Source organism: Panthera pardus, unplaced genomic scaffold, assembly GCF_024362965.1.
Source record: "Panthera pardus isolate Hobbes unplaced genomic scaffold, ASM2436296v1 HiC_scaffold_17, whole genome shotgun sequence".
Taxonomy (NCBI): Eukaryota; Metazoa; Chordata; class Mammalia; order Carnivora; family Felidae; genus Panthera; species Panthera pardus.
In genome coordinates, this window is record NW_026526732.1 from 23,010,298 (window position 1) to 23,036,243 (window position 25,946).

The 25,946-nt window shown below is 41.5% G+C and overlaps 1 protein-coding gene across 12 annotated transcripts in view; it reads right to left on the reverse strand.

The window, feature by feature from the left end:
* AIG1 (androgen induced 1) overlaps positions 1–25,946 on the reverse strand; it is a 313,679-nt gene that overhangs the window by 231,043 nt on the left and 56,690 nt on the right. For all 12 annotated transcript variants that reach the window (XM_019425103.2, XM_019425100.2, XM_053904419.1 and 9 more), the window contains exon 2: positions 25,568–25,723. In XM_019425103.2, coding sequence (XP_019280648.1) covers positions 25,568–25,723 — 156 coding nt within the window. The remainder of the gene's footprint in view (positions 1–25,567; positions 25,724–25,946) is intronic.

A 25,946-nucleotide genomic window follows, 5' to 3' on the forward strand; every position in this document is an offset into this window, starting at 1 on the left:
AGGTAGTCACAGAGCCAAGTGGCTGGTCTATCTAGAGCCTCTGCTCTCCTTTTCCAGACCTGGGAAACCATGATCCTAGAATTTCCTGCCCCAGAAGACAAAAGTGTGCTTCAGGGCCTGTGTGGGCCTCCTTCCTGGGTCTGATCTGGAGGACTGACCCACAATAAATGGGGATAGCCCCTGACCTGAGAGGTGGTTAAGACATATCTGCTTCTGAAGGGTGAGAACCAGTTTTACATTTGGTCTGGAGTCCACATATAAGCATGAAGCTATTTCAATCCTGGAAAGAGCCATATGTGGATATCCCTTCACCTCTTCCATATAATGTCACCTGACGATAGGGCACATCTTCATCACAGTCACAGGTGCCCTCCCACATTCAAGGGGAGGGGATTATATACTTGCTCCACAGGCAATGCAATCTTGGGGCCAACTTAGAATTCTGCTTAGCGTATGCTTCCACCCTTCTTTTCCAAATTGTTTTGGCTATTTTCAGTCCTTTGCATTTCCATTTAAATTTCAGAATCTCAGCTTGCTAATTTCTACAAAAATATCCTCCTAGAATTCTGATTACAACTATACTGAATCAATATGTTCAATTTGGGGAGAAATGATATCCTAACAATATTGAGTCTTCTGTCCCAGGAACATAATTTACGTCCCCATTTATTTAGATCTTTGGTTTCTTAGTTTGTAGTTTTCAGTGAAAAGGATCTTGTACATATTTTTAAAAAAATCTATCACTAATCTATCACTAAATCGATCTATCTATCACATTTCATGTGCTTTTATGTTATTGTAGATATTATTAAATTTGTTTTTACATTCTTTGTTGCTAGTATATAAAAGGTACAAATGACTTTTGTATATTGACACCATATCCTCTATCTTTGCTAAATTCACATAGTTTGAGTAGTTCTTTCACAAATCATTCTAGATTTTTATGTGTACATGATCTGCAAATAAAGATAGCTTTTCTTCTTCCTTTACAATTTGGATGCCTTTTACTTCTTTTTCTTTTCTTACTGCACTATGACCTTTAGCGCAATGTTACCTAGAAGTGATGAACAGTGAACACCCTTGTTTTTTTTCCCTATCTTAGGAAAGTGTTCAGCCTTTCAACATGTGCGTTTGCTATTAGCTGCATGTTTTTCTTAGATGCCTTTTATCATGTTGAGGAAAATCTCTCCCATCCTACATTTATGTATGTAATGAGCAAGTACTGATTTTTTTCAGATAATATTGCTGTAAAGCCTCAGGTGATCAGATAGCTCTTCTCCTTTATTCTGTTGATATGATGAATTATATAGATTTTTAATGTTAAACCAACCTTTAATACCTGGTCATCAGGTATTATCATTTTTATATATTGCTGGATTTCACTTAATGACATTGTGTTAAGAATTTTTCTCTTGTCTTTATTAAGTGTATCAATCTGTAATTAGGTTTATTTTCTCACAGTGTCTTTTTTTTTTAAGTTTACTTATTTATTTTTGAGAGAGAGAGAGAGAGCATGAGAAGGGGAGGGGCAGAGAGGGAGAGAGGGAATCCCAAGCAGGCTCCGCACTGTCAGCATGGAGCCGGATGCGGGGCTCCATCTCACCACCGTGAGATCGTGACCTGAGTTGAAATTGAGAGTCGGATGCTTAACCAACTGAGCCACCTGGGTGGCCCTCATAATGTCTTTTTCTAATTTTGGTGCCAGGACAACGGTGACTTCAAAACACAAAGCGGGAAAAGCTCCCTCCTCTATTTTCTGAGGGACTCTGCAAGATTAGTATTCTGTCTTCCTTACTTATTTGATATGCTTCTCTAGGGGAGCTTTCTGGACTTCTAAGTTTTCTTACGAGAAGATTTAATAATGAATTCAATTTCTTTAATACATATAGAGTTTCCAGGCTTTCTGTGTTCTCTTGAGTTACTTTTAGTCATTTTTGCCTTTTGTGGAATTTTCCCGTCTCATTGAAGGTTTTGAATTTATGAAGTGTCCTCAATATTCCGCCATGGAAATCAGCGAATGCTACAAATCACGTATTTTTTTCCCTGGAGAGCCCGTTGTTAATTACTTACTAGTACACCACTGCTGAGAGCTACTTTCTGTTCGCCACAAATGATCATTCATGGTGTCCCGACCACGGGGAAAGCATCGTGGGGTCAATACTTACCAGCGCAATCAGATCAATCCTTTAACCCCTACCATATATTAAGGGGACTGCATGGATCATTACAAGTGAAGTGACTTTCAAGAAAGTATGCGTCACCTTTCTTAGCGTCACACTAGAAGGTCAAGAGGCCCAGCTAACTGAGCGATCAGCCTTCTAAATAATTCCTGAGATAGAAACATGGCACAGATGGCAGCTTCTTGGCTCCATGCGCTGATATCCTCTTGACAGTATGGCCATCAGCAAGCCCAAAATAAGTTTGAACTCTACTACCGGGGCATGAATATGAAACAAAAATAGGTTCTCTGGGACAGGCCAAGTGCTACTGAAACGTTCCACTGTTGTGGCCAGCGATTCCTCCGCGTGCACCTGCTGCTTCCCCGCTGCCAGGACCAGAATACTGTACTTGAACTGAGAGTGGAAGGAGCTCAGGCACTTTCTAGTCCTTCAAACTTCCCAGACAAAGTACTTGTGTTACAGCTGGTCGTTGAGGCCTCGCTTGAACCCCTGGAACAATTAGCAATGAATGCGAAAGAAAACTGGATCCACACTTCACCTCCTTCTATAAGGAGTCTCTTATATGGTATCAGTAGAAGCCGAAGTTAATCAGCTTTAGTCCACTTCTAAGAAGAAGCTTTACTGATCAGTGGGAAATTCTTGGGAATTCAGTAAAACCGATTAGAGCACAAAGGCTGTTGCAGAGAAATTTACCATGAAGGAGGCCAAAGAGAAAAGTCACTTATCTACGGATTGGTCTATAGAGACCATGATCTCAAACATCCACTGTTGAAGGAAGGAAGGAGGAAATACACGAATACATCTTTAAAGTCTTTAGCTTCAACAGGAAAGGATCCTATGAAAGTGTGTTTCCTTTAAAAGCTAATCTATTAGTACTCAGACTTGACCAAATACCAATTGGGAAAAAAAAAAATTTAATTCTGTTTTGGGCTCTATTACTTTGCCTCCAGATTTGCTTTGTTATGATTTGCTTTCCCATCACTTCTTTCCCTGGGAATACGTGCTGCGAGGTAACATGTAGACGTATTTCCAGTTGCGATTTCTCCTTCCAAACACACAAAGCGCGAGAATAAGCTGTGTGTTCTGGGTGCTAGCTGGCTTTGTCTCTGATGGTCCCCACACAGAGAGAGACTGTCTCATTTTGACAAGGCCCCTGTCTTCCCACCCTCCAGGTCTAGGAGATCCCAAGTTCTTATGTGCTTTCCTGGCTGACCTCCCTCCGCCCACACCCTCAAATGCAGCAATGCTCAGTGAAGCACAGACCCCTCTGGAACGTTAGAGTAACTTCTGTTCCAGGGTACAGTTAGTCTCCAGTATCCATTCCTGGAACCGTGACCCAGATGCCTCTACTTGTAATTATGAGGCTATGAGCACCGTTACATTTTTCACTCTGTACATGATGCTCATATTACCTTAAAACCAGAATCTGCATTTAGAGTGTTCCTAAAACACACATCACTGCCTTGTTTCACAGCCTTCAACTATATTTACCTATCCATTTAAGGTAAATAAAAATATCCATATTTACCTACATTTAAGTCCTTAATTATCTCTTCCGACTGAGTAAATAACGTGAGAATAAAAAAACCCAGCTCTCATGGTGCCCATGTGATTTGACGCCCGCCTTTCTCTCTGACCTCCACTTGTACCACATTCTCTCTGGCTCCCTAGGCTCCGACTGGCAATTCATCCCTAAAACTCATTAAACTCTTTCCTGCCTCAGGGTCTTTGCATTTCCTACTCTTAATGCCAGGAATTCTCTTACCCCATTTTCACCTGGCTGGATTCTCTGTCCCTTCAGGCCTTGGGGGAGACCTTGCCATTGACTCCACTGCACGTTATTTTCCATCACAGACCCTGAGAGAGAGTAAGCTGTTGTTGTTGTTCCCTTGTTCATTATCTGGCTCTTTAAGAGGAGGTGAAGTGTCAAAAAACAGGAACTTGTCTGTCTTGTTCGCAGCCTTTTCCCCACTGCCTCGCACATAGCATGTTTGGGATGAAACTTCCCGGAGTAAATGAATAAAGATGTGTTGCTGCTTCCTGTATGTCTGTCAGGCTCCACATCTCCCATAGGGGAAAGTACCCTTTCAAGCCTTCAATTTGCTTCCTAATGACCTAAAATTCCTTTTTTATGTTCTCCATGTTTTTTTGTCCTCCTGTCTCTGTGGAAGAGAAGCCCTTCTTTCCAGGGTCATTCTTCCAGCCCATCTCTTCTCAGACTTTCTACCTGCTGGCCCCTCCTTCACCTGTATTAATCTTCTATCACCCTGAAATAATCCTTCTCTGGACTTCTGGATCACGATGGAAGTAGTAAAAGCTCTCGTTCCCCAAATCAACCAAACACAAGGAGAATGAGAAACAAAGTGAAGCCAATGCAGTAGGAAACACTGATAATCCAAATATCAGTCTTTTCGACAGGTTGCTAAGAACTGGGAAAATTGAGCCGGGATGAGACAAGACTCTGATGGAAGAAACAAGATCCAAGGGTTCTCTGGTCGAGCGAGCAGAACAGAGAGATCGCTACAGGCGGCATACTCTAAGGGACACTGAATGACCCTTGCTGGGAACAGGAGGAGGTCTGAGATGCATGGGAGCACCAGGGAGACGTTCCGATCCCTGCGTGGCTTCAGGTGTCAGCAGTGGTGATGCTAAATGTGGGAACAGGCCAGCGTATCATCTCTGGAGAAGCAGGATGTGGGGATGTTAGGTAAACAAGAAAGGATCTGCGGTGGCCAGCCCACACGCTCACCTGACCAACACAAAGCTTCCCGTCACCATATAAAATGGTTGTGATCAAAACGAGTCAAGGAGAGAGAGATGAGTGTAGCCACTCTCCAGAGGAGGTGGTGGTGGAAAGTAGGCAGAAATTCAAGCTGCCCTAGCTCACTTCTGTCCTTGCACAAAGAGCTGGCTCAGAAAGAACACACCCATTTGAGGATGAGTAATCATAAGAAAAGAAATAGCATGGAATGTATTCATAAATACCACAAAAGGGAGAGAGAGAGAGAGAGAGAGAGAGAGAAGGGGACTATGACCTCCCCTGGCAAAAGGCACCTGAACAAGACAAACCAGAAAAGTTATTAATTAATGATCAAATGATTCTCCATTAAAGAAAAGAGGTCAAAGATGAAAATTTGAGATTAAATAAAGAAGACAGACAAGATAAGAGGGGAGAGTTTAAGAATATAAAGCCACATAAAACTGAAAGTCACATTATAAGCAGCAAAAGGAAAACCTGCCTTTGGTTAAGATGGTTGGGGGTCAGCTTTCTGCAGTGCTGTGGACTAGATACACCGAAAAACCCTCCCACTGGGAAACACTAGGTGCTAAATAAATTACAACAAATATACCTTCAAATGTATTGCTGAGCAGACAAGAAAGGAAGGGAAGTCACTGGGAGTTAGTCGGGGGGGAAAAAGACCCATACGGACAAGAACAGAACAGAGACAAAACCAGAACAGTAGCAAACACAGAAACTGGGGCTGCCCTGGGGGCAGATGGCCCTACTAGAATCAGAGTGCTCCCTGCATGGTGGCCACGGGCATGGATGAGCCAGGCCTCGGGCCCACGCAGATTGGTGGAGCGGGCCCTGAGGGGTCAGAGCTTCATGAAAGGGCAGGCTAGAGAAAGTGCCTTCATCAGGCTGGATATATTGCTTTCTAGTCCGAATTGCTAAGATTTTTTTTAAAGTCAAAAACATTTCATTTCACTGAATTTTGTGCCACTCCGAGATCGCCATTTTTCGTCCTTCATCTTTGATTCATGTAAGCTGAGTGTGGTTATTCACAACGACTGCAAAGTCAGAGAACAGCTTTTATGCCCATATCAAGTAACTGTGGTGGATACTGTAGTGCCTCTCCCTGATCCCCTCTACAGGGTCCATGCGTCCAGCCCCCAGATGTTGGGAATATTGGTTTTTGGCCACTCTTGAGCTGCATCCCCCTCATTGGGAACCGCCTTGCGCGAAGTCAGGCCCCTTCCCCAGGGGAAGTCTGAATCCAATGACTGACTGATGCAAGGAAACAAGCTCCCAGCCCCTCTGTCTCCACTCAGGGAAACTCTAAGATCCCAGGATGCCTGTTACAACTGCAGTGTGGACCATCCTGCCCTTCTACCCGCTACTGTCTTCCTCACTTCAGAACAGGTGTTTCTCCCAAGAACCCCCTTCTGCATGTGCTCTCCAACCCTGAGCCTGTTCATAGGAAGCCCAATCTAAGACCATGCCATGCATGGATAAGCACAACAGACAGACATATTTAAGCATGAAAACATTCGTAATACATCACTATAGAGAAATGCATAAAAAGTAAAAATTATTTGTAATCTCGCCCTGTATAGACAGTCATTGTCAAAAGGATACGTAATCCCTTAAAAGGTCTTTTCCTATGCATGTAAAGTGCATTCCATTCATTATTTTAGAAAATTAGATCATACTTTGATTAGTCTCCTGAAATTTTTTTTAAGTTTATTTAGAGAGGGAAGGAAAGAGAGAGGGAGAGAGAGAATTCCAAGAAGGCCCTGTTCTGTCAGGACAGAGCCCAGTGTGGGGCTCACAAATCATGAGGCCATGACCTGAGCTGAAACCAAGAGTCAGACACTTAACTGGCTGAGCCACCCTCGTGCTCCTATCTTCTGCGGTTTTTTAACTTAAGGAAGTTTTAAGGTGATATCCCAGTTTTCTTAAGCACTTCATAGTGCCACACTGTATGATTATGCACTATAATTACTCAAGCACTCACTAAGGCATATGTATATTCATTACAAATAGCACAATTTCCAATAATTCTGCAATGCTTTGTGATGTGTGTGTTTTCATGCACCCAAATCATGAGAACCTCAGAGGAATAAGTTACTAGAAGTGAAGCTCCTGGATCCGAGGTCACCATTGCCTTTTGAGCTGACTTTCACAAAGGCTCCTCTGTCATTCCCTGCTCCCAGTGCCTACTGCCTTTACCCCGGTTCCAGGCCACGCTGTCCCTGTCCTGGACTATTGCCGTAGCCCCTTGGCTAGAGCCACTGGCATCAGTTTCCTTTAAATTCTATCCATGCTTTATCTTGGCCTCAGAGTTATCTTACTAAAAACATTTAAGAACTTCTCAGTTTAAAACTTCCAATGGCTCCCCCTTGCTTGCAGAATAAAATAAAAACTCCCTTTGTGATCTGGTCCCAAATTCTCTTTCCAGTTCCCTTCCAGCTTCTTCCAGGAACCCAGTCAACAGAATATGTATAGTTTCCCAAACTTACCACATACTTCCAAGTATCCATTCCTTTCTGCTTTTTGTAATAGCAGCTTGAAATGCACTACATTTTTTTCCAAAATCCAAGCTCTATCAAATGTTAGATATCAGTTGTGCAGCTGTCCCCACCACCTAAAAAAAAACCCTACAATTTCTCGTCAAAAGTAATTACTTTTTTCCCTGACCCACTTCAGGCCTCTGCTTATAACATGAGCCCATTTAACTATCTCCTATGTGTCCTTTCGCTTGCTGGCCCCTCTAAGCTGCTGAAGGCTCCGTCTACTCTCCAGGCCCCTCATTCGCTGCCCTGTCTGCCTGGAATGCCTCCCACCACCCCTCCCCGCTCATCCTTACCATGTAGAAGGGATCAGAAATAGCATAAGCTCCAAGAAGCCTCCCCTGAGTTGTTCCTTTTTCTTGCATGTGCTCTCATAGCCCGTTATGTTTTTCCTTCATAAAGCTAGGCATAATCGTGATGAAATAAGTGACTGTGTAATTACTGGTTTCTCTTCCCAGTGGGATGTGAACTTGATGAGAGAGCAAGGACCAGTTGATTTCCTCTCTGTTGCATCCTCACATCTCCCTTGGCGCGTTCTATGTTTATTTCCTGGCTCTTTATTTTGAAATAATCAAAGACTCGCAAGAAGTTGAAAAATAATACAGAGAGTTCCTGTGTATCCTTCACCCAGCTTTCCCCAAGGATAACATCTTACACAAGTATGGTACATTTTCAAACCAGAAAACTGACATTGGCACAGTACTATTAACGAAACTATAGACCTACAGACCTATTCAGATTTCACCAGTTTTTCCAGCCACTCATTTTTTGAGGGGTGTGTTGTACCATGCAATTTTACCACATGGACACATTTCTGGAACCTCTACCGCAATCAGGATTCGGAAGAGTTCCATTACCACAAAGTCCCTAATGCTACCCCCTTAAGAGTCACACCCTTCCCCAACCTTGACCCCAGCCACCTATGGATCTGTTCTCTGTCAATATATTTTAACATTTTGAGAATATTATATATTCTGGCTTATACTTTTTTAGTTTGTACTATGTATAGGTCAGGGGCTTCACAAGCAAAATATTATTTAAGAGTTACAACTACCCTGAGGCAGCTACTGTTATTTTTATGGTTTTATGGATGAAGAAATTAGCTTCAGAGAATTTTAGTAACTTTTCCAGGGTCAAAAAGTGGCCAAGCCAGAATGTGAGGCCAGACAATGAAGACCCCAGAGACAATGCTTTTAACCTTTCTTAATACTTATTACACATAATAGCATACTCCTTTGAAGGAATTAATAGTTGAATGAATGAATGATTAAGTGTCAAAGACAATTTCATTTCTAAGTCCACTAGCAAGGCCTGCATACAGCAGGAATTCAATGAATGTTTGGTCGAGTAAAATGTTTGGTTAATCATTCTAGAAAAATCAAAAGAAAAAGAAAGATGGTGACATGTGGAGAAAAATCTCCAAGCTGCTCTTCTGGATCAGCCATGACATACAAAGCCATAGGACAGTAGCATGGGATGCAGAACAAATCAGGAGAAGCATTCTTGTCTTCGCTAGTAATAAATGCATTAGTGGAATCTCAAGCATCTCAACAACAATTATTTGGCCAAGTACGTCTTCCCTCTGGCAAATTCATATTCACAGGATAGAGAAGTAGACTATTTGCTGGTCCTAACTGATATTCAGGTCTTGTCTTGCACCTTGGAGCCATGCACCCTTCTTCCTTCCTCAAAGCTTACTTAATAAGCTCCCGTCTAATTACTCTCATGTCATCTTTGGGATGTGAGTCTTCCCCCAGCATACCAGCTTATGGGGCGGGGTGCCTCTGACCTGACATCCTCAGACTCTTTCGCCCAGGGTCATGCCCTGTGTCATCCCTGTGCCTCCAGGCTGAAACCACACCAATCAGGCCACATTCTTCTGGTTCTGTCTCTTTTCAGTTCTCAGGCATCTCTGTTTGATCTGTTTCAACAATGACTGAAACATGGAAATGGAAATGATCACTTTTTCGTTCACTTCTGTTTCCCATTAAGTGAACCCAAATTGCCCGGGGATGGCTTCCGGTGGTAGCAGCCTTCTTTTGAAAGTGTTTTTCATACTGCATTGAGAGTGTCCTGGCAGTGGGGGGCCTGGTTAGGAAGGTGGTATGCACTGTGAGGGGGGAGGGTGTAGGGAAGATGAGCCCCTAAGGGGGAAACTTTCTATTCTACTTTCTGGTCACCCATCAATGGATGAAATAGGGGAAAAGAACTAGTAAGGTCCAACTGATATGATAAGCATGAATCAGGAATAGCTGAGACTCAGATGGGCAACTCCAAAGATTATAGCCAACTGCACAGACGGGATGAAAAAGACAATCAAGTACTCCAGTAAAATGGATAGTAATGGAGCTGGAGCTAATAAACACATGGAAACAGTTGATGTTCTTTATCTCCACAATGGTAGCCGTTAACCCTGAGATATCTGGCACAACCACTTCTTGAAAAGAAACTTCAAGGTGAGATAACTTCTATTATTGAGACACTGATATAAAGGAGATTCAGTAGGAGCCACAGGTGAGCCCATTCTCTAGATAAGACATGTGTAAAAAGGGAATCAGAACTTACTTATATATCCAGCTGGTGGAATAAATGCTCTGAACTTACTCTCCCAATGAAAACTGCCACCATCAAAAAAAAAAAAAAAAAAGCTTCATAACATATTCAGGTGACAAGGTATTGTTTCTCTTTCATCCTTTCAATGTTTCTTTCTGCAAATACCAGACAACAGGTATACATCCACACATATAAATTCCCATATGTTCATTTGTGTATGTGTGTCTCCCTTTCTTAAATATACATATCATACTATATAACCTTGATTTTGTTGTTTCATAACATACCCAGGAAGCATGAAGCACCTTTCAAAATAAACCACTATGTCACAAAAAGTAATGAAACTGTAGATGTCAAAATAAAGTGAGTGAGAATCCCAAGAGATCAGCAAGCACAGAGGCCAGCTATCCTCCAGAAGTATCTGTCAAACCACAGTGACCCTGAGCTTATCTCTTGATGCCCTGTGGAATTCAGGAGATAGGAGATAAAGACTGCCCAAGGTGGGGGACCCACTCCTCTGCCTAAAGCTGGTACCCCAGAGGGTTACTCCTTCAGTGAAAGGGTGACCCTCAACTCAGCAGAGAACAGGGTAATAAGAAAACATGCCTTGGGGCGCCTGGGTAGCTCAGTTGGTTGAGTGACCGACTTCAGCTTAGGTCAAGATCTCACAGTCTGTGAGTTTGAGCCCCGCGTCAGGCTCTGTGCTGACAGCTCAGAGTCTGGAGCCTGCTTCGGATTCTGTGTCTCCCTCTCTCTCTGCCCCTCCCACACTCATACTCTGTCTCTCTCTACCTCAGAAATAAACATTAAAAAAAAAAAAAAAAAAGAAAAGAAAACATGCCTGCTAGAATCTTAGCTCTGTGTTGAGAAGAAAGAGAAAGAAAAATTACCCTGAAAATTCATAACCATAAGATAGCCATCAGAACCTTAAGATGGCAATCATGTAGGTTTGTGGACTGATACGGGCTTTCGGGAAGATGTAGCGATCTGAAACGTGTGTTCTTTTTAAGTTCATTAGGAATATCAAAATATGCCACCATTTAAACCAAAAAGCAAGTTCAAAAAATTTCAGAGTATTGGCATCTTACTGATCATAGCTTCTGGTCAAAATGCATTTGAGTCTGAAATCAGTAATAGAAACATAAAAATGCGTATATATTTGGAAATATGAAAACATACTTTAAAAACTTAGGGATAGAACACAAAATCAGAATGGACTGTAGCAAATATTATAGACAAACAGTAATAAAAATGGCAGATACAATTCTTGTGGGATGTAGTTAACATGTTAACTGAGGGAAATTTGGAGGCTTCTATACTTATAGGAGAAAAGAAAAATGCATAAAAATTAATGAGTGAGGTATACATCTTCAGAAGGCAGCAAAGAATAGCCAGATGATTAATGAAATAGAAAACAAACATACAAGAAAGGATCAGTGAAGCACCTTTACAGGTGCAGGGGGAAAAACCTGATAAAATGTGGCAATCATTCTTGATAAGAATTCTCAGCAAATAGTAATAAGAATACTCCTTGTTAGGGAGTATGGCACCCCAGACCATGCTCAGATTCTCCTGGGTGGAGGGGATCAATGCATCTTGGCACACCTGTATTTCATCGCAGCATCCCGTTTAGGAAGTTTGGTTTTGTTTTTTTTTTTTCCTGGAGAATCTCTTACACATGTGGAACAGGAGAATGTACAAGAATGTTCAGGGCAGTATTGCCCAGAACTGCTAAAAAATTGGAAACAAACTGAATATTCATTAATAATAACACAGATAACTTTATCTGGTGAAAATTTTAAGGACATGGAAGATCTTAGATCAATTTTTTCCTCTTTTGTGCAAATTTCAACCCTCTGGTTCAGTAGTTACTGATTCTCTAGTTACTGATTCTCACCAGAAAATGTGTATCCACCACCTACACAATTTCCAGGTGAACTGTGTTGGAAACTGTGGGTGAGCGGACTCATTTCTAACTTACGACATAAACCCCACCAGCAGTACATTATTTTCCCCTGAAGCCTTTTACCAATATTTGACTCTTTCCCTCTACCTTCTGCTGCCTTCATGAACCATAAGAGCTCCTTCTGGGATTTTGGATGGCACCTCCAAACATACTCTTGGAATTTCAAGAACTTGTAGCCTCTAACCTTTCGAATGAGTGTTTGCGATGGGGCAGCATACTACTTTGTTAAAAGATGCTCTCATCTCACAGGACATTCTCTGCGATATGAGGCCATTTTTAGGGCAAATGCAAGGAAACTGATGCTGTTTATGTGTCATCCTGCTAGACACTGTTCTAGATACTCTGTGTCTTTCATTGTCCTTCACAATAACCCAAGTGAGTTAGGTGTTGTTGAGCCCACTCTTCATGTTAGACAACCAAGATTTTGGGAACCTACAAAATCTGCATTAGAAAGTGGTGGATCCAGAATTAAAATCCAGGTCTGTCTCCAAGGCTCATGCTCTTTTGACGACATCTGATCACCTTATACCTCACACAGGTGAGATCACCGCACAAGGTGGGTCATTTTTGCATTCTCATAACTAACCTTCCTTTTATCGATTCAAAGTTTTAAATTGATCCATTTTAAAATTCTTTTTTTAAGTTGATTTATTTATGTTGAGAGAGAGAGAGCAGAGGAGGGACACAGAGAGAAAGAGAATCCCAAGTAGGCTCCATGCTGTCAGCGCAGAGCCTGATGTGGGGTTCGAACTCATGAGCTGTGAGATCATGAGCTGAGCTGAAATCAAGAGTCGGGCACTTAAGTGACTGAGCCACCCAGGTGCCCCTAAATCTATCCATTTTAAATTGAATTCCATTCCAAATAAACTGAGCAGGAGGCCTTTCCCTTTGTCAAGTGACATCAAACGATATAGCTAAACATATCCATAAACCTCGCACAAGACTATTTTTATTATGTTAGAGAAACACTGCTAATCAATTAGCATTGATAGCAATTTCTTTTTCAAAGAACTATTTAGACCTCTTGTCATCATAAAATCATTGAATAATCAAACTCTTGCTCTCTGTATCTCTCTTGCTTTTTTAATAAAAGGGAACTGTAGTCTGTTATTAGATGCGATTACATTAAAATGAATATCCACAAGGCAGCTATAAGTACACAGGAGAGACATCCAGCTACAACTTAAAGTTACCACCTGAGAATAAAATTAAGAAAAATCTAATTTAATAGAAGTTAATTAAGTAATTAGAACATCCTTTTGTAGAAGCATCCTGTGTTAGGTGGCTATGGATCAACGACGGCTTATACTCAGCGCCTTGGGTATAGTATCACAATGGCCTGACCAGAATACTATTATAACAGTGGAATTTGAAGCCTGATTAAATGAATTACAGGCTGCCCAAGAAGCATATGTGAACAAGGGTAAAGTGATCATCATAGTGGGTTCGGTTGATGGATATAAAAGAGCAAGAATGGGTCTCCAGCTTTGTGTGGAGGACAGGCACAACTCTGGCCACCCAGGATAGCATTCCAGTCTACCCAGCAAGTCAGTCCCTCTGGTGCAAAAGGACACATCAGACTATAGTAATTTGACCAGCTGCAACTAATATCATCCAATTACTGTGTCTTGCTTTGAATTTGAGTTCACCTAGAAATCTGGCTACCCTTTGTCTTCTGCAAATTGTTCTGGTTTGGAGAGAATTTATGCAGATTCTAGTCTGACAATTTTTCTTGGTAATTATAAATTACTCGATTATCTTTCTGAGCTAAACTTTAGTCTGCAATCAATTAGTTAGCATGAATTCATTTTCTGAGAGAAGGATTACCTTAAATAGACTGACAAAATTGTGTGTCTGGGTCTTTGGTCCTGGGCTACAGTGACCTTTGAGTACAGTCCCAGCATACTGGGACACCCACAAATGGCCGCTTCACTCTCTCTGAATTGCTATGGAGATAGGAGAGGAAAATGGCTAAGGTTTCCTGTGTTTTGTTTAGTTTAGATTGTACGCACAAACCAAGTAGGAAAATACGTGACATTTCTGTGCAGTTTGCAATGCGGAAAGAACTTTTAGAAAGGTTGGTGCATTTGCATTTTAGCATCAGATGAACTAGGTATCAATCTTATCTCTTCCTCTATGAACAATTTAAGTTTTAAATATGGAGCATAAACATCTGTAAATGATAATACATTTGCAAATGAGAATACATGTGAGATTTTCTTATTATGAAAGTAATAAATGTTCATTGTGGAAATCCGTGTGGACTTTTGTTTTTGCCCTTTACACTATTCTATGATGATCTATGCTGTGTAAATAAAGTGCAAGGAGTCAACAAACAAAAGTTCATCTTTGGAACCAAAATGGCTCCAAGAGGCATATATGCAGCCTAAGCGTCAGCCCTCGGTCTGACCAACAGCACATCAGGACCAACAGCACATTGTTCTGGCATTTCATCCACCTGAATTTTTTGTCGTCTGCTTAAGCCCCTCTAGAATTGCTGATCAATTATGGATTTTTACTTTTATTTTTTTGGTTGAGGACCACTTCTTGTCAATTAAGAGCCAGGAGGTTATAGTAAACTAATTACTTTGATGATCAGCCCTTCAAGAAGGTGTCAAATAGGGGAGAAACATGTGTTCTGATGCTGACCTGTAAAAGTAGCCAGGAGAACTGAAGAAAATCTACTTCCTGTGGATGATTCTTTTTCCCTAGTGCTTTCTTTCTTTTTCCTTCCTCATTACCGGTTTTTGCTGGAGACTCTTCAAGCACAAAGCATTCATCAAACATTACTGACCAGGTCCATTATGGCCGGTAGGGCTGAACAAAGCAAGAACCTACGGCCGGAGGGTGTGGCAACAATTTGCCTGCCCTCAGGGAGCCCGTTCTGTGCTGGTATCACAGCCTCAGGGATGAGTAAGCTTCCTACTGCCTCTTGTTTTTGTAAGATCCCCTTTGAGAGTAAGTAAAATTGTGTGAGAGCATTTAACATAGTGACTGGTGCATGGCACTCAATAAATTTTCCAGAAAGCCTTTTGAAGATTTCTCCCTATTTTCCTAGCTTGCCTGGCTTTGCAAGATAAAATGTACAAAAAAGTTATTCTGTGTATCCTGCAACAAAATAGAGAAGACACTTATCCAAGAAGGCAAGATTATTAACAGGCGGCCTCGGCTGAACGATGCTGAGGCCCAGGAGACTGGATCACATTGATGAACTGATTTGACTTAGACCACCTCAAATCCTTGTTGAAAGCAGGTAGAGGTATAAATTATAAATTTAAAAAGAAAAGCAGATTTGACTGAAAACCCTCTCTTGATAAAGCAGAACAAAACGGCTTTCAGGAATTCTTAGTAGAATATTTGCTGGGTAGGCACAGTTCATTTGTTAGGATACCCATACAGAATGTGCTGGATCATTTCTTGCCAAAAATATTGTGTAGCTACGAACTGTGCTTTCTTGGAAGCCCAGAGATGATTTACAGATGACACTGGATACATTTGGTAACCATTTCTAAAAACATAGCTAATTATGTCGATAAAACCTGACTTTCACATATTAAAAACAAGCACATTGGATAAGTGTGGTAGCTTAAATCTGTACTCAGCGGCTGAAACAAGAAGACAAGGCAGGAAAGATGTTCTTGTTTGGGCCCAAATCTGTACTTTGCAAACTGGCCTGTAAAACTATATAAAACCATTGATCCACGGTGTGAAATAATACATGAAACGGGAACAATAATACGCACAAATGAACAGCTTTTGTTCAATAGCCTCAAGGAAAATGATAAACAGTGGCTTTTGATCCAGATTCTGCATAACTCCCTTTCTTATTCTGATGCATTCTCCTAAATTAGAAATTGTGGTCAGCTCGGAGCTTATGTACATAGCTAAAAATACCTATTAGGCAAATGATGAAAAGCAAAGTTAGGTCTGGCTTGTCAAAAAGTTTAGAGCACTTGCTAAGAGCAAGCACCCCATTTGTCAGTGTTGGGATTGAAGTCCTGGTTGCACCACTGACTAACCGTGGACCTCAGGCAAGCAACTGTAAAGCGGGAAACCCCATCTGTAAAACTGTAAAACACAAGCATCTTCTGTGAAGTAGGAATGATGGTAATTTCTACCTTTGGGGGCTATGAGGATTCAATACACAATTAAAGTAAAGCCCTTAGCACTGAGTCTGTCCCCCAGTAGCATGCAGCATAAGTTGGTGCTCATTATGAGATTTCTTCCAGCCTCTTGAGTTGTTTGTGGGTTTTGCCTCTATGGGAAGGGAGATGATGAGAAGTGTCAGTAGGTGCAAATGGAACTGCTCTTTCACAGGCTGGAAACAAAAAAGAAAGGCAATAGCAAACGCCTCTGGGTATGTGTCTTCTTTAAAACTCTAAGGTAATCACAGCAGGAAGGAGGTACAGGTAGCATTTCTGAATATTCAGACAAAAATGTTACTATATTAATGAATCTAGGGGCTGTTTTTCTTTGTTCACTCCATGCTAATTTTGACAGCATCCCCACGGCATGTGCGTGCTTGTATTATTTTCCGGGCATGGGAGTGCTGAGGCTTCTTCCTGTTTAGTTATTTGTGCTTGTGTGAACTAGGTCATTCTTTTGTATTTTTTAAATTTTTTATTTTTTTAAATTTATTTTTCAGAGGGAAAGAGACAGCGCGAGCAGGGGAGGGGCAGAGAGAGAGGGAGACACAGAATCCGAGGCAGGCTCCAGGCTCTGAGCTGTCAGCACAGAGCCCGACGTGGGGCTCCAACCCACAAACTGTGAGATCGTGACCTGAGCCGAAGTCGGACCCTCAACCGACTGAGCCACCCAGGCGCCCCACCCCACCCCCCCAGTGTAGATTTTTAAGGTGAAGAGAGGGGACGGGTCCTCCTTCAGATTAAGTGGCGAGGTGATCCAAACAAATGGGCACAGCAAGCTCATCTCCGTTCATGCCATCCCACGTGGGCACGCCACCACGTATTTTCCGAATCTTCTCATTTTACACCCCTCCCCTGTCTCCCACTGGTGAATGATGAACAGAGTGGCAGGGCACCCAGAGGTGCACAAAAGCAGATTGGGAAGGAAGAACTCCTTCTTGTTCCTTCTGGGACACGCTCCCTTCATGTTCCTCCCGTCCACCAAACTGGCAGTGCAGCCCAACACCCAGTGTGTGTGTGTTCCTTTGTGTGAATGGAGCACAGACGTAACCTACAGAATAAGGGACATTCTGAAGAGGGAAACCGCTTGGGAATTGCTCTTCGGAGGAGTGTGGGAGACAGTGAGTGGGGCCACAGGGCTACCTGTGAGCTATGGCTCCGCACAAGCTCTCCCCTCATTGACCCCCAGCTCCTCGTCTTCCCACCTTCCCACCTTCCCACCTGTCCCCCGACACATGCCCCGAAGTCAGAATTATGCCTCACCTCTTGTTCCTAAGAGAGCTAGAAAAAGGCATGATGAATGAAAGTCCTATCCAGGACTGGCTACTTGCGGTAAGATAAGCGAATCATTAGCATGGTCATCACACAGGCACAACTAAAAGTTAATAAACCTTGCGTGGGTGGAAAGTCCACTAGCTCCTTCCTTGGGGGAAATGTTCCTTCTGATGTCGGCTGATGTGACACAGCACATTTTGATCCAGCTAAAACAGGTAAGAGTTACCTCAAAACGCCCACAGGGACTGTAGTAATTTCAGAACACCCACACAGCAAATCATTGTTTCTTTTTCTACAAAGAGGGAGATGGGTTTGGGGTAGAGGGATGAGGGAGAAAGGTAAGACAGAGATCAGGAGGAAGAATGATATGTAGAGAAGGAAGAAGAAAAATGAATGGTGTCCCTTTCTCCTTTTCTTTTTAAATCAGCATCTAATATTGAAACTTGTTCCTGGTTCTCGAAACAAGGGCCTACAAAGAGTCTGATTTGCGGGGGGGTCTTATTTTTGAGAATAGGAATTGTATGCCTATTTTATACGCATCACATTATTAATGTTACCAGAGATCAAGTCTACCTTTTCTCAATCATATACTTCCAATATATTTTTTACTTATGGATATACATATGGAAAAAAGGTATTTTCATTTCCTGAGATACTTTTGTGGCCCTTTGGCCCAGAAAGAGTGGGAACTTGGTGAAATGACACCCAGTGCATGATCATTCTCTACAATTTCTACGGGACTATTAAAGGAAGATTTTACTCATTGAACCTGGTTTTCTGCATATATGGGTTGCTGGTCTGATGTAGGGCCACCTCGTACATATCTATGGACTTTCAGAAACTGAACAGAAACGATTTAGTCAATTGTGTTACATATGGGACTTTCTTTGAGAACAACTTCTTCAAATATCAGATTTTGATAGTCGTTTATAATAATACTAATGAGAATGTACAAAAAATGGCGCTGGCAGAGAATGAATGGGGAAAAAATGCTTTTCTTGACTAAGACAGAAAATGTCCATGATTAGTCTCATCAGTTTGACTGTATCTATTTTTCATAAAAACATACATAGATGAACAACAAATTACTTAAAATCCTGTTGGTTTTTACTTAGTTTACATTTCATAGTCATTCTCAATATTTGTTACTTATCGTATTTCTTGAAACTCCTGGTTTTGTTTGGGCAGCAATGTGCCCGACCTATAAAGATCAATCTGAATTAGTTTAAGCCCTCATGGTAAGTGAATTCCCTTCTTCTACCTGCTTTCCCAGCCTCCCATGCCACTGGTTCCACCCATGTGACTGTTCTAACCAACAAAACCTATGGGGAGGTCTGCTGACGGGGCCTATAGGAAATATTCATTAGTCTGATGAAGAGACAAACATATGCAGAGAGCTCCCTCAAGAGCTTCTTCCACATCCTGCCTTGAACATGGCTCCGAAGGAGGTGATGTTTGGGGCTTTGCCAACCCTCTTGAGACTGTAGGTGGCAAGTCCAAGGACAAAAAGCCAACATTCTGGAGATAAAAAAGTGAACAATAAAAAATGCTTAAGTCTCAAATGATAACACTGAGCAATGCCATCCCGAAACTACCTGCTTACAGGTTTCTACTTTTGTAAGATATTAAATATCTTTATTGCTTAAGCCACAACTGGATGGATGGATGTTCACTCAATAAATACTGAATTATTTAGGCATCACTCCTGATGGTTGGGTTACAGCAGTAAATCAAACACACAACCTCCCTGGCCTCATAAGGTATGTACCAAGTCAGAGGAGACATATGCTACAGAAATGAAAGGATACACATATAACGTGCCAGGTAGTGGTAATCATTATGGAGACTATAAAGCAAGGCAAAGAGACTGAGAGTAATGGAAGGCTAATTATATTGATTATTCATGGAAGCTTTTCTGAGAGGTAATCATTTGAACAGAGACTTGAATGAATTGAAAGAGTAAGCCAGGTGGAGAGCCGTGGGTATTCCGTTACTTGCAGCTGAAAGCATCATTAACTCATACATCCAATAAGTCTGTAGTCATTCTTCAAAACAGAGCTCCGATACCATCATTTCTGGGAAGACTTCCAGGACCTCCCACTCCCTAAAATCAATCCCTTCCTCTTCTGGACTACTTCTGCACCTTAGACCCATGCACTCTTATACACACCATGCCTTCTTTTAATTTACTTGTTGATATAGCTTGTAAAGTCACCTTCTCTAGGCTGTGAGACTCTTGAAGGACAAGATCCATCCTTACTGCTATCTTGGCTCTTAGCACTATCTGCTTACCTAGTAAGCTCCATTACCCACAAATCATTATTGACTTGACTAGAACTGCTGTCCTTTGAATGTTCTGGATATAAATGTGTGGTTTCCACTGTAGTGTGATTAAAAGTGGGCACCTATAGAAAATATTGTTAAAGAGTGATTATTTTTTGTGTGGAAGAAATTTATCTTGCAAGCATTGAGAAAGCTGGCTGCTGTGAGTTGGCATGAATGCGTACAAATCAAATAGGTCGCTTAGGCAGAAAAATCTTTGGTTTCCACTGAGGAGAAAAAATATAGCTAAGATGGTTGAGAAGCAACCTGGTTCCCTCTCATACATCTGTCTAATCACATTATGTCTTTGGTCTTTGGAGAAGGCAATCCAAAACATGAGGTAAGACCACTCACCTAGGTTAGGTGATTATAGTCTCCTGAGTATTTCTCCTGGTAGGGGAGGGAAAACTTAATCTTGCTTATTGATCTTGAATGAATCCTCATCTGTGAATCTTCCCTCTTTGGAAACCCAACTCACACTCATTTCAGTGCAGGCAGAAGGCACATGATTTCCTCAACTCCAAATGAACTGGGTTTTACCATAAAATATGATCTAGCAAATATTATATTTTTAACTTCAAAGGTGAGGAGAAAGGAAAAGGGCATTTGAAGAAACTTAAAACATCAATGAAATCTTGAAAAAAAAAACAAAACAAAACAGGAAAGAGTTTGGTTTTAGGTACCTGTGTGAAAATTTAATAAAGAGAGGATCAGCGGATATTAAGTGTATTTTTATATTAAATCCAGAGTTTGTAGAATAAAGTAAATAATGCGCTTTAAAAATTTTTTCCCTTAATATCAAAACAGAAGAAAAGGCATTGGCTTCATACAGTCTCAAATAGAATCAAATTCCCTTCCTTTATACGTTACATTAACAGATATTAATATTAGTAATTAATATTAATTGTTTGCTTTCCATGTAAGCCAATCTCTTACTTGAAAATCAGAAAGGTAAATAATGTTTTGTTTTGTTTTTTAATTTTTTTTTTTAATGTTTTATTTTATTTCTGAGACAGAGAGAGACAGAGCATGAGCAGGGAAGGGGCAGAGAGAGAGGGAGACACAGAATCCGAAGCAGGCTCCAGACTCTGAGCTGTCAGCACAGAGCCCGATGCGGGGCTCGAACTCACGGACCGTGAGGTCATGACCTGAGCCGAAGTCGGATGCTCAACCGACTGAGCCACCCAGGCGCCCCTGTTTTTTTAAATTGTAGGGATATGATGATCTAAATTTGTATGCTTCACAAAATTTTTCTGAAGAATGGCTCAGAGTTAGCTAGTATGTCAATAAATAAAGACTCACTTTTTGAAAATAACTGCTAGATACTTTTTCTTTACGTTTGCATTTGAGATTTCAAATTATGTTTTCCATATTTCCTAAGGGAGCAGGTACCACACAGTCCCCATCACAAGCAAAAACAAGTTTTAAAGGAGTCTAGACTAGGTTGATACATATAAAATCTTCACCAAGTCTTTACAAGAATATACTCATAACACCAGAAATGGTTACTGAACAAGTAACTGAGGCTAAACTCAGGTAAAAAGCCCAAATTCTAGAAGAACGTATCTTGGCACATGCTGGTTTGCTTGGGGATACCCTGGATGCCCATCCCTGGTTAGAACAACCCAAATTTCTAGGTCCTGCTTGGACCCACGCCCCCTCTATACAGACAGGGACATCCTCATCTTTACCCATCAATCAGTCAAGGTCAGTTTAGTGACAGCCTACCTTCTGTCAAGTGACAGAAGGGACAAAGAGGTACTGGGGAGGTGGTGAGATTTGATTCCATGCCCCATAGAAGCTAAGAAGCTGCAAATAAATGGGATGCACGCACCTGAATGAATGGGAAATGTATGATGGTTCTTTGCCATTAAATGGGCTGCTTTGGATAGCAGTTGGAGACACACTTAGAATTTTTGAGAGAAACCATTTCATACCCATCATACTCATTTTCTTGCTCCTCTTCCTCTTTATCTTTTTGTTTGCTTGTTTGTATGTTTGTTTGTTTGTGGTTGGTTGGTTGAAAGCCTTAGCCTATCCTCTTAACTAGAAGAGTATCTGCCAGCACGAAAGTCAACAAACTCACAGGAGACAAAAGACATTCTTGGTTTGATTGCTCCTAATAAACTTCAGTGCTTCCAGACCACATAATGTCATAGAGTTATTTGTAATGCTTCTTTAAAAGGGTGACAGGGTTCAGAAATAAACTGCACATGGTAAGAAGAGCCTCCCATGGGTTATCCCTGCAAAATGAGTTGCAAGGCTTTGGGAGTGGTGGTGGTTTCCGGCCATTAGCATTACTAATCAAGGCCAGCTTTGCATTTATGGGAATCTGCACAAATCAGGATGATACAGGCTAGGCTCACTCAAGCAACTGCCTCATTTCTTCAAGGTTATGCTCAAACAAAACTTTACGCCAACTATCTTTGATTGGAATGCTTCATTATTTTTATATATCCGAGAGAAAGAGTCCATGAAGTAGATGCATTAGGTCCATGGGTCACAAAAATCGTATTTATTGCTTCATGCCCACATCAAGCAATTACTGTCAGCTCTCAATTAACTTCGTTATTGGAGGAAGCATTAGTGGAGACAATACGAATCCTAGATAACCTACCCATGTCTTTCTTGCTGCCACAGTTGCAGTTGAGGTGAGAGAGAGAGAGAAGGAAAGAGAGATAATGGGAGCAACAGGAAAAGCTTGGGGCTAAGAGGTCTCTTCAGGAAAATCAGAGTAGAGGGTGCCACTCTGCCTCCTTATCATGCCCCTTGCCTTTCTGCCCTGCACCAGGAAGCAAAAATAACTTTACTTTCTCTGCAAACTTCTGGCTGACAAACAAAAGGTGGGGGTCCGAAGGAGCCACGAGGGAGTGGAATTCTGTGAGGCTGGCAATCACCTGGCAGCCAGAGCCTGGAGGCCTCGGGGGACCACAGGCAGGTTCTAAGCCGAGGCTGAGCACCTTGCTGCCTAGAAGCTCGAGCCATGCCCAAGGCTCTCCAGGCACAGGTGAGTGCTTGGGTGCTTTGCCCTTTAGGATTCTGTGTCAGTCAATATGGCAAAAGGTGTTTAATTACAAATGTTATCATTAATCGTTTTCACACATGATAAGCATTCTCACACTATAGATGCCTACGGGTATAAGGACATGTCCGTCAATCAGGTTCCAGGCATTAGTGCTGTTCCCATCCTTCCAATGAAATGAACCCACTGGGCTGGGCACCTCCCTCCCAGGCCAGAAGCCACAGGAAGAGTAAAAATGACACCTTTTCAAGTGATTCCTAGTGGCGCTGCTCCAGGGAGGGTTCACATTGTAACAAGGGAGAAAAGTTCAGTGATAAAACCACACTGAAATTCCAGACCCTACTGAGCAAACGGGGTATGGGAGAGACACAGAAGGGGCAAGGGAAAACCTGTGAAGCCACAGCAAAGGTAAGGGCACACTGGAAAGGAAAGCTGGGAAACAAAGTTGGGGAAAGAAAGGTGAAAAAACCATAAAATTTTGTTTTAATGAAAAAAAACCAGTTTGCATTAAAATGCAAATAAAGAGACAAATTCATGTCCTTTGTAAATATGACTTTGCTACAAAATTAGTGGAGTCTGGGAAACAGCTAGTTACCAGGGTTTGGTTTGTCTTTTTGTGTTTTTTGGTTTGTTTTTTTTCCTCAGGATGCATTTCTGTGTATTAGTTTGAGAAACCAGGAAACTGGATGCAAAAACTCAAATGATAGAGTAAGAAACAGTGGGAAACATCTGGAGATTTCTGGAGAACATTGCTCAAAACTCTTCCTAATACCAGAGAGACACAGAGAGAGAGAGAAAGGGAGGGAGAGACAGAGGGAAATATAACAGAGGGACTTCAAAAGTTCAGTTAAGAGAAAAGGCTAGTGGCTCTAAAAAGGAAAGTGACTCATATATTAACAGGGAAGATTATAAAAAATGTAAAAAATGGACTATAAAATATCAGCAAAAAATAAGAGTTAAAAAAATAAGTGAAGCTGTTCACCTGATTCATTATTCTTCTGTGAAGCTTCCCACCTGGGAAGGTGTATACAAATGCAACGGAATGTGATATGACTTCTCAGTTTAAAAGGAGGTATGAAATTTAAGGTATTATTACTTCTCTTCCCTTTTTCAAAACACAGAGAAAACCACAAAGTTAGTGAAAACAGAGGAACACAGCAAATGTAACCAAACAAATAAGCAAGCACAAAGTCTCCCATTCTTGTCACAAACCATGAAGCATATGCGACTAACTTCAGGAAGGACACTGAAAGCTGAGAAACATCTCAAGTCCTAAGCAGGTGAAAAAAGTTTCTGGCCAAAGTAATGTCAAAAATGTCTAAAGGGCATATGCAATGTGCCTTTGATGAGAGTGGCAAGAGGCACAATTTAAGCCCCAGAAACACAGTTGGGCACCACACAACGGAGGGAGAGAGGCAGAGCTAAGAGAAAATGTTAATACTGTATTCCTATTTACTTTTGTATTGTGTTACTGTGTTCCTCTTAGCCAAGGAAGACTTCCAGAGGTAATGACATACCTAGAGAAATTCCAAGGGAACAATCCAGTAAAAAGAAACAAAAAAATTCACAGACTTGGATATTCCAGATAATTCTTTCATGCACCGAGTACAAATCTTTATACTTTGTGCCAATGGAAATTTTCTCTTAGATGACTATTCTGATAGAAAGCATTTGAATTTTCTATGTCAAGTCCAAAGAAGGAAATACTAAACAATAGGTAAGGCATCTAATTCTGTCGGGTTAAGTAACAGAATTTGAGAGATTTGTGAGATGGTTTCAATCTGAGCACCCATTTAGGTTTTCAAAGGAAAAAGATGAGGGAACGAGCAGAGGAGTGTGACCAGATTATAATAATCTCCTTGTGTTGTTGTCAAATGAAAGGTCTGAATTTGAATTAGGTAACACACTCTTCCTTATTTTCACAATTTGCGATCTGTAAGAGTTTTCTCCCTCTTTTCATGCCTCTCCACAGGTTACAATCTATAGAATCTCATGGGGCCCTGGCCTTTTAAAGAAACATGGTTTATGTATAGACAATGGACGATTAACAGACCTGTGAAGGAAGTCAAGCAGTGGAGGGCACCTAACTGAAAATAATGAAAATCAATGAAGCCAGAACAGACCCAAACATCAAGCAGCATGTACTTAAATGATATTAGCTAATGGCACAGTTGGGTGAACGAAGCAGTATGAGCTAATGTTGACTTCCTCTCTCAAGTTCAAAAACACTAGAATGGTCATAGACCCAAGGACCATACATTTCAAATTTGGGCTGCTAGAGAAGCTGTTATGGGTTGAACTGCGTCTCCCTAGAATTTATATGTTCAAGTCCTAACCCCTAGTACCTCAGAAGTGACTATATTTGGAGGAATGGCCTTTAGAGAGGCAATTAAGACCAAATGAGGTCATTGATGGGCTCTACTCTGGTCTGGCTGATGTCCTTATAGGAAGAGGAGATTAGGACATGGATACACAGGTGAGGACACAGGGAGAGGAGGCCATGTACGAGCCAAGGAGAGAGGTCTCAGGAAAAAAAAAAAAGTCAACACTGTGAACACCTTGATTTCAGACTTCTAGTCTTTAGAATTGTGAGAAAATAAATTCTGTTGGTTAAGCGCCGCCCTCTCCCCCCGCCCCCCCGCCAGTCTGTGGTGCTTTGTAATGGCAGCCCTAAGCAGACTAATACAGACACCTGCTAGAGCCCTTTTTTTTTTTCTCTTAGAAGTGAGCCCTTTTTTTTCTCTTAGAAGTCTGAAATAAGACCCTTTAAGTTTCTTTTATGGTTAAATGCATTGTACATCATACTCACAACCCCGACAGGAAAGGCCAGTACGGCTAACATCCAGTCCCGGAGCGAGATAAGCTTCTTGAGCTGCCTTTCTTGTTCTTGGTTCCCACTTCCTCTAGTCAGAAGACTGGAAAGATCAGTCAGCACGCAAATACCAAAAAAGACAGCCTGGATAACCTGGAGGGAGACAACAGCTGGTGTTAGTCCATAAGATCTAAAGAGACCCCAGCTGTAGGACAGCAAACAAGCTACAACTTTGCAACATGACACAGGATAAGAGATGATCAGAAGCATATTTACAGAGCTGGCCCTACAAATAAAAAAAGAATAAGATATTTGCAACTTGCTATCATAGGTGAGAAAATTCATCCTAAAAACACTGCTTCCGTTTTTGCTCACC